This window comes from Lepidochelys olivacea (genome assembly GCF_965140295.1).
Source record: "Lepidochelys olivacea isolate rLepOli2 genome assembly, chromosome: 1".
NCBI lineage: Eukaryota > Metazoa > Chordata > Testudines > Cheloniidae > Lepidochelys > Lepidochelys olivacea.
The window spans coordinates 150,649,739-150,667,123 of record NC_140411.1 but is presented as its reverse complement, the minus strand read 5'-3'; the positions used below and the strand labels follow the sequence as shown (position 1 = coordinate 150,667,123).

At 40.3% G+C, this 17,385-nt stretch overlaps 1 protein-coding gene across 3 annotated transcripts in view; it reads left to right on the top strand.

Moving 5' to 3' along the window:
* The window catches only part of DMD (dystrophin), a gene marked incomplete at both ends in the record, with an annotated part of 1,846,964 nt that overhangs the window by 640,265 nt on the left and 1,189,314 nt on the right, over nt 1–17,385 (top strand). For all 3 annotated transcript variants that reach the window (XM_084636024.1, XM_084636023.1, XM_084636025.1), the window contains 2 exons: nt 11,067–11,308; nt 13,299–13,479. In XM_084636024.1, the coding sequence (XP_084492150.1) occupies nt 11,067–11,308; nt 13,299–13,479 (423 nt within the window). The remainder of the gene's footprint in view (nt 1–11,066; nt 11,309–13,298; nt 13,480–17,385) is intronic.

Below are 17,385 nucleotides of genomic sequence, written 5' to 3'. Positions count from 1 at the left end.
TCTTGTTCCCAGGAGTACATGACTCCACCCTGGCTAGAACAACATCTTAGTTGTCTGTGTAAGAAGGAACTTTCCCTTACTGGCAATTTTAGAGGGGCAAGTACCCTTTTGGAAAAGGGAGCCGCCTTCACAGCTGTTCAGCCTGATATTTATGGAACTTCCACATACACTACAGCTGCAAAGGCAATTCCAAAATGAGTAGAGTACAGAGTAAATAAGAAGTGCAATAATTACCAAAAGGTTAAAGTGTAAAATGAGATAAGTATTCTCAGCAGAGGAGAATTAGACAGATTATTTTAACTAAACTTTTTCACTTGCTGTGAACAGGAATATGTGGCAAAGTGTTTAGTATTATATCTTGAGTAGGGGGAAAGTTAACTGTCATATGCAAACTTTTGGAATTGTAAGTACTGTGGATTTTCTATCTGTCTAAATCTTCCAATTCATTATGAGTTAATACATTTGGTATTAAATAGGATTACCTCCAGACTGGGATTGAACAAAAAACAGAAGTTTACCTCAACTCTAAGCATAAATCTCAAATTGTGTTAAACATGTAAACTTTTTAAGATTCAGAATAATTCAGATAAATTCCCCCTCTCTCTCTGTGCCTGTTGTTGAAATCCATTTTGGGACCAGCACCTAAACTATCTGAAAATTTCTTATAGATTGTTTACTTCAAATTTTGTTAATCTGGAGTTCATTCAGAATCAAAGGTGGGACTCATAGATTTTTAGGTCAGAAGGAACCATTGTGATCATCTAGACTCTGAGCATGTGGATAAGACCTGCCAGGCAGAAACCTGGGAAAGAATTTTCTGTAGTAATTCAGAGCCCTGCCCAGCTAGTGTCCCATCTCCAGCAGTTGGGGATTTTTGCAAATGGCAATCATTGATGGGCCACATGTCACTGTACACAGTCCCATCATACAATCCCCTCTATAAACTTTTCAAGCTCAGTCCTGAAGCCAGTTAGTTTTTTTTTTCCCCATTGCTTCCCTTGGAAGGTTGTTCCAGAACTTCACTCCTCTGATGGTTAGAAACCTTTGCCTAATTTCAAGCTTAAACTTGTTGATGGCTAGTTTATAGCCATTTGTTCTTGTGTCCACAATGGTGCTTAATTTAAATAACTCCTCTTCCTCTCTGGTGTTTATCCCTTGGATGTATTTCTAGAGAGCAATCATATCTCCCCTCAGCCTTCTTTTGGTTAGGCTAAACAAGCCATGCTCTTTCAGTCTCCTCTCATAAGGTAGGTTTTCCATTCCTCGGATCATCCTAGTAGCCCTTCTCTGCACCTGTTCCAGTTTGAATTCATCTTTCTGAAACATGGGAGACCAGAACTGCACATACTATTCCAGATGAGATCTCACCAGTGCCTTGCATCATGGTACTCCTACTTCCCTTTCTCTACTGGAAATACATCGCCTGATGCGTCCTAGGACCATGTTAGCCTTTTTTCATGGCTGAATCACATTGATGGCTCATAGTCATCCTGTGATCAACCAATACACCCAGGTATTGCTGCTCCTCTGATAAATCCCCACTTACAGCAAAAATTGTTGTTGTTAGTCCCTAAATTCATGATGTTGCACTTTGCACTATTAAATATCATCCCATTTCTATTACTCCAGTTTACAAGGTCATCCACATCTTCTTGTATGATATTCCAGTCGTCCTCCATATTGGCTATACCTCCCAACGTTGTGTCAGTTGCAAAGTTTATTAGCACAGTGCAGTCTGGAGGAGATTCTGGTGAAGCTCCAGAGAGCCCAAGGTTTCAACAGAGCAAATGACCAGAGCTCTGTAGACAGAGTGCCATGATTAAATACTTCCTCCTTTCCCATTAGCTATATCATCACAGTGGCAGGAAGTTGTGTTTAGAGAATGTTTTTTGGATTTGGCAGAGACAGTTAGACTGGGGCCTGGAAGGAGGGAGAAATATGTGGTTGATTTGGAAGAAGAGATGCTTAATTTATTTAACTTTTAGAAGCTTAACAAGATGGAAGCTCCAACTCATTTGTGGTACACCTAGTATTATTATGGTACCCAATACACAATATGTTCCTTGCAGAAATTGTTCAGTAGTATGATGTGATTACAACAATTTATCTTCTATTCTTATAAGATCATGTACTAGACATCCAACAAGTTAATTTATACTTATTTAAGATTTAGACCACTGGTGAAATTCATGGGCAGATAGGAAGGTGAAGAATTTAAAACATAAACCAGACAAAAATCAAAGGGTGGAAGACATCATAAGAGAGAAATGATCAGGGTAATAATGAATACATGTCTTAGTTTGTTTTTCTTTACTTTACTTCTTTGTTATTATGGAACAGAGGTCAGGTGGAGAAATAGGAACAAAAGAGTGGTGGAAAGGAAGGAATGGGAAGAGGAACACTGGAGGGAAGGATGGAGTATAGGCAGTCTGAGTATAGCAATAAAGGGATAGGAATAGGTTGTGGCACACAGCCAGTCAGGAGATAGAGAATAATGTTCAGAGAAAAAACATTCTGTTGTCATCACTAGTGTCTACAGACGTCAAGGTGCTTCACTCCCACCTGACGCTTCAGGCAGGAAAATGCCTATGACGGTGATGGGAATAAGAAAAGGAGTACTTGTGACACCTTAGAGACTAACCAATTTATTTGAGCATAAGCTTTCGTGAGCTACAGCTCACTTCATCGGATGCATTCAGTGGAAAATACAGTGAGGAGATTTATATACACACAGAACATGAAAAAAATGGGTGTTTATCATGCACACTGTAAGGAGAGTGATCACTTAAGATGAGCTATTACCAGCAGGAGAGTGGGGCGGGGGCGGGGGAGAAAACCTTTTGTAGTGATAATCAAGGTGGGCCATTTCCAGCAGTTAACAAGAAGGAACAGTGCGGGGGGGTGGGAGGGAAATAAACAAGGGGAAATAGTTTTACTTTGTGTAATGACTCAACCACTCCCAGTCTCTATTCAAGCCTAAGTTAATTGTATCCAATTTGCAAATGAATTCCAATTCAGCAGTCTTTTCTTGCAGTCTGTTTTTGAAGTCTTTTGTTGAAGAATAGCCACTTTTAGGTCAGAAATCGAGGGACTAGAGAGATTGAAGTGTTCTCCGACTGGTTTATGAATGTGTTAATTCTTGACATCTGATTTGTGTCCATTTATTCTTTTATGTAGAGACTGTGCAGTTTGACCAATATACATGGCAGAGGGGCATTGCTGGCACATGATGGCATATATCACATTGGTAGATGTGCAGGTGAACGAGCCTCTGATAGTGTGGATGATGTGATTAGGCCCTATGATGGTGTCCCCTGAATAGATATGTGGACACAGTTGGCAACGGGCTTTGTTGCAAGGATGGGTTCCTGGGTTAGTGGTTCTGTTGTGTGGTGTGTGGTTGCTGATGAGTATTTGCTTCAGGTTGGGGGGCTGTCTGTAGGCAAGGACTGGCCTGTCTCCCAAGATTTGTGAGAGCGATGAGTCGTCCTTCAGGATAGGTTTTAGTTGGAGAGGTTTTAGTTGGGGGCTGAAGGTGATGGCTAGTGGCGTTCTGTTATTTTCTTTGTTGGGCCTGTCCTGTAGCAGGTGACTTCTGGGTACTCTTCTGGCTCTGTCAATCTATTTCTTCACTTCAGCAGCAGGTGTGTATTGTAGTGGTAAGAATGCTTGATAGAGATCTTGTAAGTGTCTGTCTCTGTCTGAGGGGTTGGAGCAAATGCAGTTGTATCGTAGAGCTTGGCTGTAGACAATGGATCGTGTGGTGTGGTCTGGGTGAAAGCTGGAGGCATGTAGGTAGGAATAGTGGTCAGTAGGTTTCCGGTATAGGGTGGTGTTTATGTGACCATCACTTATTACCACTGTAGTGTCCAGGAAGTGGATCTCCTGTGTGGACTGGTCCAGGCTGAGGTTGGTGGTGGGATGGAAATTGTTGGAATCATCGTGGAATTCCTCAAGGGCTTCTTTTCCATGGGTCCAAATGATGAAGATGTCATCAATGCAGCACAAGTAGAGTAGGGGCATTAGGGGACGAGAGCTGAGGAAGTGTTGTTCTAAGTCAGCCATAAAAATTTTGGCATACTGTGGGGCCATGCGGGTACCCATAGCAGTACCGCTGATTTGAAGGTATACATTGTCCCCAAATGTGAAATAGTTATGGGTGAGGACAAAGTCACAAAGTTCAGCCACCAGGTTTGCTGTGACATTATCGGGGATAGTGTTCCTGACAGCTTGTAGTCCATCTTTGTGTGGAATGTTGGTGTAGAGGGCTTCTACATCCATAATGGCCAGGATGGTGTTTTCAGGAAGATCACCGACGGATTGTAGTTTCCTCAGGAAGTCAGGGGTGTCTCGAAGGTAGCTGGGAGTGCTGGTAGCGTAGGGCCTGAGGAGGGAGTCTACATAGCCAGACAATCCTGCTGTCAGGGTGCCACTGCCTGAGATGATGGGGCGCCCAGGATTTCCAGGTTTATGGATCTTGGGTAGCAGATAGAATAGCCCAGGTCGGGGTTCCAGGGGCATGTCTGTGCAGATTTGTTCTTGTGCTTTTTCAGGGAGTTTCTTGAGCAAATGGTGTAGTTTCTTTTGGTAACCCTCAGTGGGATCAGAGGGTAATGGCTTGTAAAAAGTGGTGTTGGAGAGCTGCCGAGCAGCCTCTTGTTCATATTCCGACCTATTCATGATGACAACAGCATCTCTTTGGTCAGTCTTTTTGATTATGATGTCAGAGTTGTTTCTGAGGCTGTGGATTGCATTGTGTTCTGCACTGCTGAGGTTATGGGGCAAGTGATGCTGCTTTTCCACAATTTCAGCCCATGCACGTTGGTGGAAGCATTCTATGTAGAAGTCCAGTCTGTTGTTTCGACCTTCAGGAGGAGTCCACCTAGAATCCTTCTTTTTGTAGTGTTGGTAGGAAAGTCTCTGTGGATTAGTATGTTGTTCAGAGGTGTGTTGGAAATATTCCTTGAGTCAGAGACGTTGAAAATAGGATTCTAGGTCACCACAGAACTGTATCACGTTCGTGGGGCTGGAGGGGCAGAAGGAGAGGCCCCAAGATAGGACAGATGCTTCTGCTGGGCTAAGAGTATAGTTGGATAGATTAACAATATTGGTGGGTGGGTCAAGGGAACCACTGCTGTGGCCTCTTGTGGCATGAAGTAGTTTAGATAGTTTAGTGTCCTTTTTCTTTTGTAAAGAAGCAAAGTGTGGCTTGTCTAGTTTTAGTAAAGTCCAGCCACGAGGAAGTTTTTGTGGAAGGTTGTTTTTTTATGAGAGTATCCAGTTTTGAGAGCTAATTCTTAATCTTTCCTTGTTTGCTGTAGAGGATGTTGATCAGGTGGTTCCGCTGTTTCTTTGAGAGCGTGTGGCACAAGCTGTCAGCATAGTCTGTGTGGTATGTAGATTGTCATGGATTTTTTACTTTCAGTCCTTTTGGTACGATGTCCATCTGTTTGCATTTGGAAAGGAAGATGATGTCTGTCTGTATCTGTACGAGTTTTTTCATGAAGTTGATAGATTTCCACTCCATACGGCTAAATGCAGTGCCTTGCATAATGACAGGTTTCAGAGTAGCAGCCATGTTAGTCTGTATCCGCAAAAAGAAAAGGAGTACTTGTGGCACCTTAGAGACTAACCAATTTATTTGAGCATAAGCTTTTGTGAGCTACAGCTCACTTCATCGGATGCATTCAGTGGAAAATACAGTGAGGAGATTTATGAACACACAGAACATGAAAAAATGGGTGTTTATCATGCACACTGTAAGGAGAGTGATCACTTAAGATGAGCTATTCCCTCACCCCCCAAAAAAGAGAAGATCATGCATTCCCTTCTTTTAAAATGTTCTCAACTTTAAAAGTCTGCTGGCAAACTGAAAGAGTGAAGCAGGGTGTGGGGATTTGTGAGTGGACTCTTGATTGTTATGGTGACTTAGGATAAAACACCTACTGTATCAAAATGAATACTCAATGAACTTCTGATGGGTTAAAATGATTGCAAAATCAATTTGAAATGAAGCAACACTTAAAGTGCTACCGTGATAAGGAGGAAGTTTGTTAGTATGTCTCATTGAAGTTGCCATTCCAAATATCCTTATGAGTTGTGAGCTCTAGAAAAAACAAACAAAAAAACAGAGGTAATATTGCATTATTCTATCTTGGATCCACGGCTAATGATAAATAAACTTGACAAGGTAGACTTCATGTTAAATGACAGTCCCAAAGTAGTTGCATATAAGGTGCTATATAATTAAAAATATTCTAATACAATTTGTTATGCACGGTACACAAGGTAATAAAATTAATGGATGCACTTCAGGTAATGATCTATGTCTTCTGGGTACAATATATTTATCCACTGAGTATATTGGGGTTCTTTAGAATATGAAATGTGACAGGATTATGATTCATTAACCCTGAAATTTTAGCCTATTAGTACTGAATGGGTTTTGTATTGCTCATTGTACATGATTATCAATTTTTTTTTATATATAACTCCCAGAAAATAATAACTAACAGGGAAATTGATGTTAACAGTATGGATGAAAAGGTTTTAAACATTTTTAGACTGAAATAAAATAAACACCATTCATATAATCATAGAATCGTAGGACTGGAAGGGACCTCAAGAGGTCATCTAGTCCAGTCCCCTGCAGTCATGGCAGGACTAACTATTAACTAGACCATCCCTGACAGGTATTTATCTAACCTGCTCTTAAAAAATCTCCAGTGATGGAGATTAAACAATCTACTTATGCAATTTATTCCAGTGCTTTAACCACCCTGACAGGAGGTTTTTCCTAATGCCCAACCTAAACCATATTGGGCAATTAGGGTGCCCTGTAAAAATGGGCACTCCAGCAGAAATCCGCTGCAGGGCAGCGGAAGTCCGGAAACCTGTCAGAAGCCACAGAGTGGGCAGGGGAAGCTCCAGCGCCCTGACCCTGGTCCCTGGCAAAAGGACTGAGCGGGTGGGGGAAGGGCAGGTGCAGGACAGAGCCCCAGTGTCCGGATCCCAGCTGCAGCCCTGAAACAGGAGGAGCTCTCACTCCCTGCCATGGCCTCAGGGCTGGAGGAACTCTCACTCCGCTGTGACTCCAGGGCTCTGGCGAGTGGACAGAGCTTCTCCAGTCTTGGGGCCAGGGTGGTGTTGGGGGAGGGGGCAGAAAGCACACGAGGGGCTGCAGTGTGGGGGGGAATGGGGCAGGAATGTGGGTGAAACGGAGACCTTGGGTGGAACAGGGGTGGGGTCACAGGAGAAGGAGCAGAACATGGTAGAGCCGTGGTTGGGGCTTCAGATGGAAGGGGTGGAACAGGGGCTGGACCTTCTGTGGCCCAGGACCCCACGAGACCTTAATCCGCCTCTGCCTACAGTCACAGGAGAAGCCAAAGGATCCCTTTACTGGTCTGGGAACATGAGTACATGAGACACAATGTTTGGACATAAGTTAATAGAACTTTACTAACTTGGGAATTTTCAGTTTATTTAAACAAGTTGAGAGGGATTGGGGACTCAAGGGAGGATAAGAGGTGTAAGGAGCCCTCTGGAGGGATCTGTTGCAATCAGACCCTAGCCTGGAATATACGACTCTCCAATCCTAGAAGAAAATATGACCGGAAAGAAAACTGTCAGTGAACCATAGATAGTCCAAGGCTGCAGCCCCCATGCAATCATAACTTTGGCCTGAAAGCCCGCTCCAGTGTCAAATTCATAGCAGTTAGAAGACAAAGCTAGTAGTAAGTATTTTTCAATGACCTTCTTACTTATCCCAAATGAAATCACAGGCAGTGTCCACCGGACCCAGGGGTAGTTAAGGATGTAGAGTCAGGGACCTTGTACCTTCTTTTACGGTTCTCAGGCATTTTATGAATGTATTGCTACTCAGAATTTATGTCCAAACCTACAGGCAGGACAGAACTAATTGCTGAAACAAACCATTTAGTTTAGTTTAGCATAGCAAAACGTGTACCTACTACTATACTATTAGTGCATTTGCTACTGCTACTGATGAGTTTGTGTCCATATGTTGATCATTTAATAAAAATATCCATTCAGACTCCATGTGCAGGATCATGCTACCCCCTAATTAGCATTAGTCACATGCTAATTAAACATGAACACATGCTAAATGAAGTTGCATACCCAAACCCACTAATGCCAAAAATGCCAGGTAAAAAACACTGATGCATCTTGTTACTTGGTTCCAGAAGTGTACTAAATGGATTTACGTCTCCTGCCTTCTCTCCCTCAAGTGGCCACAGGAAACATGTTCAGACTTACTGTTTGGCATACCCCAAAGTACAGCTTGACATCCTCATGCTCTCCCAAACTCTTCTTCTCTCCCTGACCCAAACACCAAACCCTGTCTGCTCCCTCTCCCAAACACCATCCTTTCTCTTGTAATGTGTTTGTGAGTGGACTGTACCACAACAGTGACTGTAGTAGGACGAGAGCCTGAGACATAAGCCCTTGTATCAGAGGCCTGGGCTAAAGTAGGCAAGTTAAGTTGTGAGCAAGAGGCAGGCCCTGCTCACAGAATCTGGCAAGAACGGGGTTGATACTTCAGAAACACCTTCCTAAGTAGTGCCAGGCACAAGAATATACACACAAACAGAAAGGTGGTACACCCTGATACCAGCACATTCCCCAAAGATAACAGGAACATGCTTACTCAGCTTAAGGATAAGGTCAGGATGACAGCATGAGGGATAGAGATGTTTTGATCGAACCTACAGGTACAAAGCAATGGGTGGCAACCTGATAGATCAGGGGAAATACATAACTTGTTTGTATTGGTGTATAAAGATGTATCTCAGAGGGAGTGTCTTTGGCCAGCCGAGGGGGCAATTCCCACCATTCACTGAGCCGCATCCATTGTCATGGGCATACCTGTGCTAGTATAACTGTAGACATTGATCCAGGGAGCTAGGACTGTGCTTCTTTGACAATAAACCTGGCTGGGTGCCTTTGTACCTTAACGGAGCTTGTGGTCATTGGGCAGTTCGCTTGAGCTGTGCCAGTTATCTGCACAGAGCTGGGATAGCACACAGGAGAACACACACACACCGCTGAACATCTAACCACAGTGACAACTTCTGAATTGGAGAGTTGGCCAAGCAATGTAGGGCTATTTAGCAGCTTCTTACGCCTATAACTCCTGGCTTGTTTTTCAAAATCATGCAACATTTGCTTGGGGGGTAAGAGAGGAAGGAGTATACCAGGAGCAGAAAGAGGCATAGCCTGTGGCACTGTTGTACTCCAGCTACTTTCAATTGTTGGACAGCCACTTTCCAAGTGGAGTTCAATACAACAACCAAGAGTTGGCTCCAGCACAGAGCATGCCTGAGAACCAGGGAGCTGCACACAGACACTGAGCAGCATGGCAGAGAATCCAGCCAAAAATATTGTAGAGTAGAAAAGTTTAAGTCCTAGGAAATTTTAACAAGATTTGTAAAGTGTTTTTGTGTATTCCTAAGAATACACAGAAACCTTTTTTAGAACAGAAGATCTCTGTAAAGTATTAATTTGCATTGTAGTAGTGACTGGTGCCCTCAACCATGGATCAGGACCCCATTGTTCTAGGCACTGTACAAATGTATCTCAACAATTTAAAATTCTATGAATGTGTTTACATACTTGCCTTCTGATATCTTAATTATTTTGTAACCATAATGAGGGAATTTTTGGGTGGAGGATGGGGCAGAATGCAACATTATTATATCTTATATTTCTCTTCAAAATAAAAAGATTAACATACTCCAGATATACCAAAGCCCACACAGGCCTGGAGAAACAAGCTATGGCTTTGAGAGATATAGTTACGCTGAAGTTTAGGTTTGAGGCTTCTGTATGTGGGGAGGGATAGCTGAGTGGTTTGAGCATTAGCCTGCTAAATCTAGGGTTGTGAGTTCAATCCTTGAGGGGGCCATTGAGGGTTCTGGGGCAAAAATTGGGGATTGATCCTGCTTTGAGCAGGGGGTTGGACTAGATGATCTCCTGTGGTCCTTTCCAACCCTGATATTCTATGATTCTTATTGATGTATAGCCTTTGTGTTTGGAAAGATCGAGGGGGGAAAAGATATTTTATTATTTTGATGAGCTGAAGACTTGTTTCTGCAGAGTTGGCCCGTAGGGATAGTGGTGAGCTTGTTATTAAAGATGTGCTCTCAAGCTCATTGGTACTACAATTTGATTAACTCTGACTTCATTATCTGTAGTATTGCTATGTGTATAATTCCAAATCATGCCAGCAAGAAGTACATATGACTGTTCACATTAGAGCTTTTCTCCATCTGATATATGTATAGTATCTGATATCATAGCCTCCTGATATCTGTAGTAAATATGAGCTACTCAAATTAATGATATTACTCTGATTAGTTTTGAATTGATGCCTACAGTGCCAAATTTCAGAATAATTATAAATTGTGCTAGGGAAAACCCCTTTGTTTTACTTTTGATTCCTATTTTGTTCAGTGTGAAATCCCAGGGCTGAGCTCTTTTACCTCATCGCTGCTCCAAGTAACTTTATTGCAATTGCTAAACTAAGTATTTTTGCTTAATATGCCTTGTTTCAATAATGGTGAATGCTGAATTTATGTGTAGTATGTAATATAGATGCTAAGCGTAGAATTTTCAAATACACAAAGTTACTTAGGAGCCTAAATCCCATAAACTTGAAATTAGATTTTTGCTCCTAAACCATTTGGACACTTAGAAAAGCCATCCCTAAGTATTAAAATGTAATTTCAATCAAGACAGAGTTTTCCAAAATGTAAGTTTAAGGCATTTTATTATTTCTCATAGTAGCTTTAATTATTTCCGTGTGCTGTATCTCTTCTTTCTGCTTTATTCCTATTTTATGGAGCTATAATCTATTTTGATTCATTCTCATAGTGACAGCAATATCTTGCCAGCAATTTACAATAGATTTTAAATGCTCTCTCCACTAATATATGACAGTCATACATTTATATACAGAAACTGAGTTGTTAAATTCTTTCCCTGCTTCTTTTTTGTGACTTAAAGATACATAAGTATTGAACTTTTTTTTCTTCCTTTCTTTTTAGAGGGCCTTAATGCTGACAACATCAAACAAGCCTCAGAGCAGTTGAACAGTCGCTGGACTGAGTTCTGTCAGTTGCTGAGTGAGAGACTGGCGTGGCTGGAGTACCAAAATAACATCATTGCCTTCTACTCCCAGCTGCAGCAACTGGAGCGGACAGCAATTACTGCTGAAAACTGGCTGAAAGTACAACCTACATCAGCAGCAGATCCTGCTACAGTAAAGATACAGTTAGAAAAGTGCAAGGTTAGAGGCTCTTTTCCAACCCTTTCATTATTATGCTTGATATGTATTTCTACATTTTGTCAGATGATGGTTGCTAGTTTTTCATTATGAGAGTGGAAAACAGTCTTTATATCTTTCAAAACTAGGTATTGTCAATACCCAGTCTATGAAAGTTAGCAATGATGAGTGTAAAAGGACAGGAGGACACAGTGTATGGAGGTTAAAATTAAACACTTAGTTCTTTTCAGCAAATAACTAATGCTTGTTCTACTGTACTTTTAATTGATATTAGATGTTGGATGGTTATAGCCATATGACCAGAACGTTATGCAATATCTTAAGACCATTGTAAGGAGGAACTTAATTTATTCATTAATGTTTGGTCGACAAAAAGAAGTGCCTGTTAAGGCTTGAAAAGTCAGCTCCTTGAAGTGACTGATTTCCTTGGGTAATTTAATGGTTTGTTATACTTTGCTAGTTTGTCCTCTGATTGCAACGCTTCCGGCATTTGGACTTTTGATACAAGTTTAGCACACCTTAATTAGGTCCCGAAACAGCAGAGCACTTATACATGCGTTTAAGTGTTTTGCTGAATAAGGGCCTTATTGTAGAACATTATACATACTTATGGAAGCAATCTGAAGGTTGTATTTTCACAGATGAGTTCATGACATAATTTTAAAGCAACATTTTTTTATTGATACAAGGAATTTCATAGAGCTGCCTTCTATTCCTGCTATATCTAGCAGGATTTCAGTTTTGCTAACATATGGCTAGCTTATGCCCTGCGTGCCATTGGGCCATCCTAGAGTTCCCAAGAGTAATGGAGCCTGACTCAAGAAGAGTTCCCAAGCAGTATTTCCAGTGTGTGTAGTGTATCACAGTGAAGCCTGCCCCTTTTTATGGTCCTGGACAGCTCTGTAGGTGGGGATAATAGAATCATGTCATGATCATTAGCCTTGCCCTGCTGACCTCTTTCTGGCAACTGGCACCAATAGGGGCCATAGAGGGGAGCATAAAGGATATGCTGATTTAGGATTCTGGACAGCCCTTGTGCATAGGCACAAGTGTGGAGAGCTCCCTACACATCCTGTACGTACATTTTTTTTTTTAATTCATGTACTATGTTCCTGCTTCTGCACTTTGTTAGACCAGATTTAGTTTGGTGTCACTTTATTGAAATCAGTGCAGTGGCGAATTAGGCCCTATTTATGTATAGATTTATTTATGACTCTGACTCACTCTAGACTAATGCTCATTTCAATAACCTAAAGTGTTTTTGGTAATTATAAATCTCCACATTAATGAAGAATTTATCATAGAAGGTAAGTTGAACCACAACTCTCCTAAACTGTAGGCATTGTTTGAAAACCAAGCCCAGAGCAGATATGTTTTTTTGTGAATGATTTTTTTTTAATCTTTAAAACACCAGTCCAAAATCTCATGTCTGATCTCTCTTAAATTATGAGATGTTCAAAATCTGGATGCAGACCTGAAATTTCCAACTTGAGTCTCTCTCCACTTTCTAGGGAAGCTCAGCCAATACCAAGATATTTTCTCTCCTCTTACACGGACACCAGCATAGTCACCTTTTAAAAAGTGGATAATGGTCAACAGTTACCATTTCATAACATGTCAAATTGCACAGTTATTTCTTATTCTCAGTATAAGAAAGTAGTTTTCATATCCGATACCACAAATGAGCAACTGTTACATTTGACTTTTTATGGTGACCACTCTACAGTGAAGATTGAGGGACTTCACTGAGCGTATTAAAATTTGACTGGACAAAACACTGGCGATTTACACAGTAGAGAACAATCCTAATCTGGCAGTAAGGTGAACTAAGTAAACTAGTACTCTAGTTCTTCTCCATCACCATTTTCTATTCCAGGAATTAGGAATATCTGATGTTCTCTTTCCCTCTTTTATTCTATAAGAACAGTGATGATCTGATGAAGAATCGCTTATAGGATGATTTTATTCAGGAATCTTTGTCTTCCCTATACAGGAAGAAGTCTCCCGGTTGTCAGCCCTTCAGCCTAAAATTGTGCAGCTAAAGGTTCAAAGTAAAGCACTGAAAGAAAAAGAGCAAGGGCCAATGTTTCTGGATGCAGACCTTGTAGCTTTTACTAACCACTTCAAACAAGTTTTTGCTGATGTACAGGCCAGAGAGAGAGAGCTACAGACCAGTAAGTGTTGTTCATGGCTAGAAATTACTGTACCCAAGAAAATTTTTTGCAACAGAGTTTATTTTAATTTGCTTCTTTCTACCCAGTGTTGCTCTACAAAAGGGAAGTGAGTTGTGGTGGTCTATTTTCTGTAACTGTTTTAGAAATATCTATTAATCAGTTAACTGCTTGTTTAATAATATGAACACTTGAGAAATTAAAGGTTTACTTGCAATCACAGCTCACACTCAGGATTGTTCTCTCACACAGCATTCCCAGGATAGCACACGTATGGCCAGATTCACCAATACTTCCCAGCAACACCAGACAGCCTTGATATAACTGTCCAGTTAAGCCAGGTTTACTTCTACTTGGCACCACTGAAGAAATGCAAAGCAGATAAATTGTACCAGTGAATATAGCCTGCGGAGTTGTGTAGCGCAGGTGGCTAACCCTGGGAGAGACAAAACAATAGTAGTGGCTTCACTGCTATATTAGGATCCATCATTTACCTGTATACGGAGAGTCACTGAGATATTTTTATGTGAATTGAAAAGAAAGATTTTGAAATTAATCTTGGGTATTGTGGAGCTAGGTCAGTAGTATAACTACCAAACAGCACAGAAAAAATATTTAAGCCAAAATTTGGAGAACCACCCATTCATTAAGCGCTTGGTTGTGCAACTTTTTTACTCATGTTGGAAATCACTTACTCAAGCAAGTAGTCCCAGTGATGTTAATAAGACTACTAGTGTGTATAAGTGTATGCAACGTTTGCATAATCTAAGCCTTACATTTACTGTCCCAAGTTTTGGTGTTGTTTTTTTTAATATTCAGATACTACTTGAAAACCTGGCTTATTTTCCTTTTCTTCATATTTTAATGGGTGCCTTATAGAAATCTGTTTTCTTGAAAGGCAAGGCACATAAGGAAGCAAACACGCAGTTGCTTGGAGGGCTTAGTGAGGCTTCAGGCGGGATAGGAGGCTTCAGTGCTGGGAGAGTGAAAAACTAGAGACAGTAGAGAAGTACGTCAGCATAAATATTGCTCAATTGATAAATCAACCCTGATAATACTTTGGTAATGAAAAACAGAACGCCATACAGAGAATGAACAAAAATATATATTTGTATCCAAAACATCTTTTTAGATTGGCAACACCCTTTTACTCCTGTATGAAGATGATGCATTGATACTCTGAGATATAATAATACATTAGAAAATATGTTAAGTCCATTGACAACAAGGAGAGAAAAGAAAATACAAAATGAGCCTAAGTCTCAACACTGAGACATTCTTTCATTTTATTAAATTGGCCTGCCACTGTTGAGCTAAAACACTGAATAGCAGAATTGTAAGAGCTGGGTTTGTGCTTAGGTTTCAAATTTTCTTTCCACATGAACTCTTGATAAGATAGTGGCTATCAAAAACATGCAACATCTTTAAGAAAAAATATACTTACTTCTATTTCTGTAAGTTTCCTTGTTCACAGTGAAAGAAGAAAATTAGTATTTGATGCTTTTCCAGTGCAAGCAAAATCTGAATTACATATCCCAAACTAAACCCCTTTATCCTAACCTACCCCATTGTACACTTTGGAAGAATTCAGATCTTGTTCCAAACTTCACAGCTCAAGCAAATCTCTCCTGACTTTTGGAGGAGAGGGGAATGGGTTTTTATACCCTGCTCTGCTATAAAAATCCATTTGATCCAGCTCATTCTATATTGATCATTTGATGTCCATATGTATGTGCATTTTCCTGTATTTTCTTAAATGATTAGCTGAAACAGCATAGTGATTCTGCAGTGATGCTTCATTAGACACTACTTTATTAATTAGATTAGATTCAAGATGAGACTCTGTGGTAGCATGCTGTAGTAAATTAGGTAGGCAGCTAGCAGATTGCTCTGGTCTCAATTCTGTCATTGACTTGCTGTGTGGCCTTGAGCAAGTCACCTAAATTCTCCAGGCTTCATTTTCACTGTCTCTAAAATGGGGATTAAAGTACTTATTTACCAACCACAATGCGATATTGTGGAAAATAATTAGCTAATGTACGTAAAGTGTAAAGCTACAGCTGCTAAGTGCTATATATGCCAAGTACTATTATTCATCACATGCTCAGATGCATCAACTTTTCAAAAACCAGAAAGGTTTACACCGCAGACACCCCATTTCAAAAAAAAATCTGTGCAAGGAAGCTTTATACCATTTAAATTTGAAAAGAAGTGTATAATAAACACAATGATGGATTTGTTCACAAATGACTTACCCAAGGACAAACAGAGGCAGAACTGGGAAGAGAACCTAGGTAATCATGAACCCTAATTTATATAATCCTACACATGTATGACTTTTTTTTTTTAACATTTACCACTTTTGAATTAAATCTTTTTTCAAAAGTAGGAAAATATTATGCCACTATTAGAAATTGACTTTACTCCTGATTAAAGATACCAAGTATTCCAGTAATAACCAGTAATGTGTGTGCGCACACAGAGAGAGAGAGAGAGAGAGTTCATGCACTTTCTTTATTCTGTATGACAGAAAATGCCTGCCTTTCATTGGAAGATTGGATATTTACACCTCTTGTTTGTATAAGTTCTTTCTGGTTAAATTTCTTTTGTAGATTAAATTTTCTGAGTTGTGAATAGCTTTTGGTAGTCCTAGCAGCAGCAGCGCTTGTGTCTTCACTTTATTTGATTAGTATCCCAAATGTGATAAACAAGGCATTGTGTGATTCAACATTAGGTTTTGTTAAATTCCTTTGTCTTTTGGTGGCTGAGTTTGTTTTGAAGGAAGCAAAAATCTTTATTTTCCAGGTGGGGTTTTGTTTTGTTTTTTTTGTTTTTTTGTGGGGGGGGGTGTCTCATTTTAGGAGATATTCTTCCCCATGTTCTGTTGCTTTTTTAAAGCACTATGAGCAATTTACTCCCTATGTATTGGGTTCAGTGAATTTGTTATCAGTAAGCTATGTAAAGCAATATTTATTTCATGTTCAAACAACTGAATTCCTCTTTAGATTAGCTTTCCCCTACCTATAATTTCTTCAAAATCTGTTCTGTTGTTCGTGTAGGAAAGAAGTGTAACCTTCTATGTTTTTTTTTTCATGAGACTGTCTGGAAAGATTTAAGTGGATTTCTAAAATGTTCAAACTTTGTAGGTTTTTGTTAATTATTCTTTACAATTAAATGTGTCATCTTAGAGCACTGGTATTTAGAAAAAGTAAAGCGCCACCGTATACAAAGATTTAGACCCAAGAGTTGAGAAGAATATCATATCCACCTGACATTGCAGGGAGCGTTTGGATATGTGTAACGTAATTACCCGTTGGATATTTGGCCAGGACACTGGTTTATGTGGAGGGTAATTCGTAGCTAGTTTCATTACTATCTTGCTCAAGAATGAGAGGTTGGACAGTGAGATCTGCTTATCTTGAGATGTACAAGATCTGTTTAGTCAAGAGAGGAGGTGTCTTGGGAATAGTCCAACTATTTAATGCTTTTAGGATGGTTGACAGGTTCCCTTAATCTAAGTTGGTTGACCAATTCTGTCTACAGGAGAGCTAAAGTACTCCCTCATATCCTTCATCAGCCATGATTGTCATAGATCTGAATCACCTAAGTGATTCTTTCCAGTGCTTCCTGAATGTCTTGCTCTGTGACTGCTGAATTCTTTGATGGGGCAAGATGTTTTTTCCAACCTGGTCTCAGTATATTGTTGTCTAAACAGGGCATCATAGCTACAGATGGTCTTCAGTGAGAAATGTGTCAGTTGTTCCTCATATTGAGGGGAGCTGCTCTCTGGGGTGGCATAGCAGAAGGTGATCTGCACTGACAAAGCGATTTGTGGCTCAGAAAAGTGCCCACCCTGCAAACCCAGCCTGAAATTTGAAAGTTAAACTAGTTTCTTTCCGGATTACTTAC